Here is an 8,316-nt window from a genome sequence, read left to right on the forward strand (position 1 = left end):
TGGCTGGAGCCGGCCGGCCACAACTCAAGAGAGGCCTTGACAGCGGGCCAACGGCTGCCCAGCGCCAACCTTTAAGCACAGTCCTCCCCGTGCCCATACAGTCCAGCAGCATCCGCAGAGCCCCACAGCCCCTGCTGGAGCCCTTGAGCCTGCAGCAGCAAGGCTGCCTGAGCACATAATCCCACAGCGTGGGGCAGGTCCGGGTGGGGCTGGAGGAGGCCGCCCAAGGTGACCCTCAAGGCCACTCCCAGCTCTGATTCCCTCAAGGTTCTGGGATTCCAAAAAGCAGTGTCACCACAACACCAGCCAGCCTCCTTGGACACAGTCTAAGAGGGCTGCTCACCTGACTTTCTCATGGGAGCTTCATTTGCCTTTGGCCATGTGTCTCCTTTGTTTACTCATTTTGGAAGACAGGCAATTTCTGCTTTATTCATAGCCCGTTATCATGGATCACCATTAGGAAGACGCATTCTCCTTGATCCTAAACCATGAGACCCTCATGTGTCTCCAGCAAACAGTCAGACAATGTGGCACTGCATCTCCACCTTCTGCCCATGACATTGTGAGGGGCTCCCAGTACCTGCATAGCCTTGACCTCGGGGAAGTCCCCTGCAGAAATCTGGTATTCTCGCTGTAGCTGAATGTAGATTTCCGGTAGCCTGCTGATAAGCTCTCTCTTCTTGTTTTCCTTTCCAAATACACTTGGCATCTCCTTCTTCAGGTAGCTGATGATGTAGGCATGCACCTGGAGGGGTACAGATCAGGCAGGGAAGTGTCATTTAGAATTGCACCAGAGAAGGAACAAACAAGATCACATCTTAACTCCATCATAACACATAGCAGGTACCCACACAGACCAGGTCCCAAGCACAGGAGGGGAGGGTACCGGGGGAGTGCAGCTGTCCAAGGGTGGCTGGAATGCGGCCAGACTTGGGGAAATTCTACGGCTACTGTTTTGTTGTGCCTCTGAGTGGCAATTCTGGTGCCTGTAGGGAGTGAGCCCTATGGGTAGGGCCTGGGTGGGAGAGCTCTTAGTTCTAGCAATTAACCAGAATACTCAGGAGAAAGTTTCACCAGGCTGGTGCCTGGGAGCACCAGGAAATGAAACTGGAGGCTGGTGTCAATGGCTGATCAACATGGAAATCTGTGCCGAGGGAACAATGAGATGAGAACTCCCATAACCCCCCTGTCGTGGGAGGTTTAGACTCTGAGATCTCTGCAGGCGGAACGAAAGTCATTCTGCACAAGACCAGCTGCCTGGGATCAGGCTGGATGGCAGAAGATCCCTCTGGGAGAGGAGCCCAGAAACCTTGATCACTGGGGCCTGGGGTCTGTCATTGGAGGGGAGAGAATCTGGCCTTAACATTTCCACTCTTCTACTAATTTCCAACTTCAGGATATTAAGAAATGTTCACTACAAAAGTTCTCTTTGTGTATCTGTTTTTTTTGGATGGAATCTCGCTCTGTTGCCCAGGCTGGAGTGGAACGGCACGATCTTGGTTCACTGCAACCTTCACCTGCTGGTTCAAGCGATTTTCCTGCTTCAGCCTCCCAAGTAGCTGGGATTATAGATGTGAGCCATCACGCCTGGCTAATTTTTGTATTTTTAGTAGAGATGAGGTTTCACCATGTTGGCCAGGCTGGTCTTGAACTCCTGACCTCAGGTGATCCACCCACCTTGGCCTCCCAAAGTGCTGGGATTACAGGCATGAACCACTGTGCCCGGCCTCTTTGTATATCTTGAATTCCAGAGTAATTGTGAAGTCAAGTAAGTAACTAAAATAAGAAAGGATGAAAAACAGAGTGGTGATTACAAAAACGAAAATGACTATGTAGCAGTGGAAAATCCTATTGAAGAAAACAGGCTTCTACTGTAATCTTGTGGAAGTTGAAATTAAATAAAGGGGGTAAGCAGATACATTCTGTAGCTCAGCTGAGGGCCTGTGTGTGGACACATGCTGGACACAGCCAAAAACCTTTTGCGAGGATTCGGATGCTAACCTAAGTACCTAATGCAAGGTCTGACATGCTGAGGTCAGATAATGCCAACTTCCCGTCTGCACAAGGATTGTTTAACAGAAGCAGACACTGTGCAGCCTGGCTACCGCTGAGAGGATGGACTTGGAGAGAGAATGCTAAACCTTTCTGTCACCAACAAACTTGTTTATGTACTTATTTTTCAAATGAAGACAACTGAAATAATTTACAAGATTCTTGGAGATAACTAGAGAAACCCAAAGTTTGGGATCCGTTATTTAGAACCCTGGGCTTTAACGGCACTCCTGAGGCTGTGATGAGCAAGTGGTAAGCTACCAATTCCTTTGCCTCCGGCAGTGGATGCCTGGCTTGGTGTGGGTGGGCTGGGGAGGGCCAGGGCTGGGGGAGCACCCTCGAACTGGAGGGGCTGCCACGTTCCATCAGGGAGAACCCAGCTGCTCACCAGCTGTCCTTGCATCATTTCCTTGGTGCAGGGAGCTCTGGACTGGGCCTATGTATATGTTCTCTATGTGTACCTATGCATACTCTCTCTTCTGTGCTCAGGCTCACCCCACCCTGGAGCCCCCCAAGGGAAGCAGGAGGCCCCCACAGCTGCTCAGTCTCCCAAACACAAGGGCTTCTTATTGAGACACCCCCCTTCCCTGCCCTGGGGCCCTGCCCTGCCCTGGAGCAGCTGCCTAGGCCCCTGCAGGGCTTCCCAAGACCCCTCACCACCTACTAGTAAGGTACGTCTGAGCCGCCAGGCCCCCAGCTCAGGGAGGGCTTAGTTCCCACTCATCTGTCTGACTCCTCGCCCAGTCCCTGCCCCCCCGCCCCCAAGGTTGGGCACACTGTTCCTGAACACTCCCTGGTGCCCAGGGCCCGCTTTACCTGCACTGAACTCAGCTGATGCACACCTGCCACACCCTCCACCCACTGAGTGGCACTTGCTCCGTCTCAGGCCTCGTGGTGTTTGCTGGCTGATGACCGAGGCTGCCCCAACACTAGGCCTCCAGTGCCCTGACAAACCTGGGGCTGATCTCATGCCAGGTCTCAACTTCCTCCTCCTTCCACCAGCCTGGTGCCACCTGAGTCATGGCCCTTAGGTGACCTGCTCACACTGCAGCTGCTCTCAGCCCCAGCCTCCACTTTTGGGAAGTTCCATTAGCCTGTTTAGTGGAAGTCTCCTGTTACGCTGCCTCTGCACATCCACCTGCCTCCTGCCTTTCCTGGTGCGTCCTAGATAATAACCCAGGGCCAGCTTCTGTGCACGGACCTGCTTTCAGAAGTTCATCAAGTTGGCCGGGCACGGTGGCTCATGCTGGTAATCCCAGCAGTTTGGGAGACTGAGGCAGGTGGGTCACTTGAGGTCAGGAGTTCGAGATCAGCCTGACCAACATGGTGAAACCCCGTCTCTACTAAAAATACAAAAATCAGCTGGGTGTGGTGGTGTGTTCCTGTAGTTTCAGCTACTCGGGAGGCTGAGGCAGGAGAATCACTTGAACCCGGGAGGCGGAGGTCACAGTGAGCTGAGATTGCCCCACTGTACTCCAGCCTGGGCAACAGAGCAAGACTCCATCTCTAAATAAATAAATAAATAAATAAATAAATAAATAAATAAATAAATAAATTCATCAAGTCACAAGGTAAATTATAATTCTTAGCATCATGGAGTACTGAATCTGGAAGCGACCCCCGATATCTAATTTAATTCCTGGTTCCAGGACATCCATGTGACTCACTCAAGGTCACACAGCTAGTTGGCAGATGCGGAGCTGGCACTAGCATCCAAGTGCCTCAGTCCTGTTCTGAAAGAACTAATGACTCCCTGTGCGTATGCATTCATAATCTACTGAAGTTGTTCAAAATCTGGAATTCAAAACGAACTGTGTCCCATAGAATGAGTTTGGAAAACTTTGATCTGAGGTTTGACTTCTGATTGTGTCTAATTCACTGAGAGGCTTTGCAAGGGTCCCTTATTCTCCCTTTCCCCACACATCAAACACGGACACAATGATGGCATACAAACGTCAGGACACCACGTGGGAATGCGGGTGAAGATTGCGAGCTGCTGGCGGGATGGAACCCTGTCATTTTCTAAAGTCGTCTGGTAGACAGATGGGACAGCCTGAATGGCTAAAATTCACAGTCAGCCTCCAGAGTTCACTCCTGCACTTATGTGTCAAAGGTGTCTCCAAATACATGCCAGACCGAGGGCCAGACCTGGCGGTTGTCCCTGGGGAAGGAGATGGAAACACACGGGTCTTTTGACCTATATAACGAGATAGAACTAATTGGGAAGAGGAGGAGTAGGAAAGAGAAGAGGGGGACCAGATCTAGCGCTGGAAGATGAGGCTCAGGCCCCGTGACCACTGCCTACCCACTGAGCAACTTGGGGCCAGGCGTGGGATCTCCGCCTCAGCGTGCTCATCCACAAATTAGACACGACAGCAACATTCAGCTCACAGAGTTATTATGAGAATAGAAGAGGTCATGTATTTGAACGCACTCTGCTCACTAGAAAGAGGAGGAGCAAATGCAACTTGTTATCAACTAATGGCCAAAGACCCACAGCTGGAGGTGCAGGAATGAGCGCGAGGGCTCCTGGCTGGTTACTCCTCACCAGATAATTAATAAACTCTCTCTATTTAAATAGTAATAGAATGAATTTGGGTTCCAAGTGTTTAATTTACATTGACCCCTGGGAACTTCTGGACATTCGTATCTTGTTCAAGTCATCCTTTGCCCTGTGTAAAGTTGCAGAAGCCCCAGGGCATCTAATGGGGATGACGGGGAAATCAAATGGATCAAAACGACAAAATGGGTTTTCTCTAGGCTAATAACTCAATGAGCAGAAAGGAATGTCCTTCCCTTTAAATGTATATGAATGCATATGTAGTTCACACTTTCTCTCTGACACAGGTCTCATTAATTGCATCCAATGATGTGTGTGTGTGTGTGTGTGTGTGTCTCCAAGACTGAGACACACATAGTAAAGAGTGATACTGGCCACATCTACTCTGGGCTTGGAGGATAAGTTCAGCGAGTGCTGGATGCTGGCATGACCAGTGCTGGAATGAAAAGCTTCATGGAATGTGAGGATCAGGCAGTAGGTCGGGGAAGGTGGGCTGGGAAGGCATGGTGACGCCTGTGCCACGCTCATCTGCAAACTTAACACGACCTGCCGGAGACCTGCGGCTTTGGAAGCCCAGCTCTGGAAACCTGCATAGAGTATTTAAAGCCAGGGTATCAGCACGTTTATAAAGTGGGTTTATGATAATATAAAAAATTCAGTTAATAAGCCCGAGACCCAAAAGATGAACCCATGGGGTAACAAGAGTGTGAGACTGTGAGAGGCAGAGAAAGGCGGCTGACGTGTTCCCACTTGAGCAAGGGTTTGTTATTCTGTTCAGATCAAACTGGCTCCAATGGCATGAGTAATTCTGAGCAGCGTTTAAAGGGGACTGGAGGGGCCACACAGTTGTCTGAGGTCAACCTTCAAAGAGACAGGCTTCCATTTATGGGCTCAAGCACTGACACACACACGTCCACAGGAGCTCAGGGCTGCTGACCGAGTTATTTTTAGAGCCCTGCCGAGGACTAGGCAATACCACGATCTTCATGATCCATCATATCATGATTCTCACACACTTTAGCCTGAATCCATTTGGTGCACAAAAAATGTGTCATTTCTTTATAGGAGGTTTTTTTTTTTTTTTTGAGATGGAGTCTTGCTTTGTCACCCAGGCTGAAGTGCAGTGGCATGATCCTGGTTGACTGCAACCTCCGACTCCTGAGTTCAAGCGATTCTCTTGCCTCAGCCTCCTGAGTAGCTGGGATTAAAGGCGCCCGCCACCATGCCCAGCTAATTTTTGTATTTTTAGTATAGATGGGGTTTCACCATGTTAGCCAGGCTGGTCTCGAACTCCTGACCTCAAGTGATCCACCCGCCTCTGTCTCCCGAAGTGTTGGGATTACAGGCGTGAGCCACAGTGCCCGGCCTATAGAAGGAATTTGACAGTGCAGACAGACAGGAAAGCCAGGCTCTGCACATCACATGCGACTGAGAAGAGTCTATGTTTGAAAGAATAAGCTAAATTCCACAGAACTATAGTGAACCTTGAGAATCACTGAGCTCTCCTCTTCTTTCTCAGTTTTACTTGTTTCTTCCTCAAATGTTGACTCATTTTTGTTGAGCAAAGATCTCCAAATGGGTGACAGCCTTTCCTATTCTTGGGCAATATGTTTCTAAAGGGTGGGGTCTGACAGTGAACTTGCACTGTCTGGGATTTGTGCGAATCTAATTTTTTAAATTTGGCTATTTTAGTTATAGCTGAATAAAAGTAAACGATATTTTCCAAACCCTTTTTTTTGGGCTTTCGCAAAATAGCTTCCTTTAAAGAATCATGAAACGAACCCTGATTGGCATCTCAGAGTGTGAGCCGTCTTCCAAGAAGGATGTCTACTGAGATTGTAAGAAGTGATCTTTGAGGCTAACCAAAAACCCACTCTCAAGGTTTCCTGTTCCTTAAATACAGAGTTGTGAAAAAAATATATAAACAGAAAAGGCAGGGAAATAAACTTCAAGAGCTCTTTGGGAAGAGTATTTACTTTTCACATGATTAAAATGTCACCTTTATGACACTTGGAGTTTGACTAAAATGATGACGCACTTGCTTTATCTGGATGGGCCATGAATCCTGGTTCATTATGGTGTTCTATAAATAAACATACTCCACAACCCAACTCAGACTTGACACCTCTTAGCTGACATCTGAAAACTTACCCTTTGCATATTTTCAAAGTGTCAGCTTGATAAACCTAAACTTTGTAGGGTTGCTGTGGATGGAGACTTTTACAGAATAAACAGAATAACAGATCAGTGCAGAAAACAAGGACACAAGTGAGGAGGTACTGCAGCTGCCATTCACTCCCGATTTCAGGTGACTGCTTTCTGGACTGAGGTGTCACACTGACCAAGGTTTGAATGTATACTTTGCAGCTTACAGGCTGTGAAGCCTTGGGGACATGACTTCAGCTTTTTGAGCTTCAGTTCCCTCAGGTGGGAAATGAGGACAAAAGTGCCCAACTGTGTAGCTGTCAACAGGATCAAACAAAATAACACACGTAATGCAGACTACAGAGCTTTGGAGCACTGTTGGTGTGAAAAAGGAAAACTGGATCAAGAGAAAGGTTCATAAACCAAAATAAAACACTTTTGGGAAATATAAACACTCCGAAAAGAAAAACTCAGGTAAGTCTCTGTCCATTTAAGCAGAAGCAAGTTCAGTGGTGGAACATGAAACTGCAGGTGGTATGAGGTCAATGTCATGAGTTAGCGGCCAAGGCCGCTGTGCTGAGTCCGGCTTCTCCTCCGGGTGAGCCCGCTTCCTGTCCTCGCTCTTCAGCATGGCACTGCCCATGAGCGACTGGCACTGAGAAGCTCTGGCTGCAAATACCCATACTTCAAACATTTTCCTTTGTGAAAAGGAACAAGCCAGATACTATTCTTAGGAGCAAAAAAAACCACAAGCCTTTTTCCTACAAGTAAGCTCAGCAAGTTTGACCGTCCCCCACTCCCCACATCCACACAAGGGTTTTCATTATTCACGGCGTCAGAATACAGAGCAGTGTTCTGTGCCTCTCCAAACCCAGGCCACGCTGGCCTGTTCAGAGGGCCCAAGGCTCAAGGATGGCAGGGAAGCTCTATGGGTTAAGGTGCCTGGTATTTCCAGAGAGCTTTCTGCTCCTTATTTATTTATTTATTTGAGACAGTGTCTCGCTCTGTCACTTAGGCTAGAGTGTAGTGGCGCAATCTTGGCTCACTGCAACCTCCACCTCCAGGGTTCAAATGATTCTCCTGCCTTAGCCTCCTGAGTAGCTGGGACTACAGGTGTCTGCCACCATGCCTGGCTAATTTTGGTATTTTTACTAGAGATGGGGTTTCACTATGTTGGCCAGGCTGGCCTTGAACTCCTGACTTTGTGATCCACCTGCCTCGGCCTCCCGAAGTGCTGGGATTACAGGTGTGAGCCACTGTGCCTGGCCTCCTTATTTATATGACTGCATACAGCAGCATCTCCAGTCTCTGGGTCCTCAGCAATAACTGGTAAATGAGGAACGTACATGAGCATTTAAAAATAGTTCAAAAAAATCTCAAAATCTGCAAAGCCTATGACATGAGTCACCAACTTTGGTTATAAAATAATGTGGGGTGTCACATACCCCGAAGGTTGTTCAGTTGTACCCGCTGGAGAAAGGAAACACCACAAACCAGGGGATCACCGAGCGGAAAAACAGCCTCCCTGCTACCAAGCATTAGGTCCAGGACACGGGCGA

General features: G+C 48.6%; 1 protein-coding gene across 2 annotated transcripts in view; it reads right to left on the reverse strand.

Annotated features, from left to right (window-relative positions):
* The window catches only part of EHD4 (EH domain containing 4), a 76,240-nt gene that overhangs the window by 11,136 nt on the left and 56,788 nt on the right, over window positions 1-8,316 (reverse strand). For both annotated transcript variants that reach the window (XR_002728151.3, XM_023198356.3), the window contains exon 5: window positions 581-745. Coding sequence is in view for 1 of the 2 variants with exons in the window: in XM_023198356.3 (XP_023054124.1) it covers window positions 581-745 (165 nt within the window). In the remaining variant the exon portion in view is untranslated. The remainder of the gene's footprint in view (window positions 1-580; window positions 746-8,316) is intronic.

Source organism: Piliocolobus tephrosceles, chromosome 6 (genome assembly GCF_002776525.5).
Source record: "Piliocolobus tephrosceles isolate RC106 chromosome 6, ASM277652v3, whole genome shotgun sequence".
Taxonomy (NCBI): Eukaryota; Metazoa; Chordata; class Mammalia; order Primates; family Cercopithecidae; genus Piliocolobus; species Piliocolobus tephrosceles.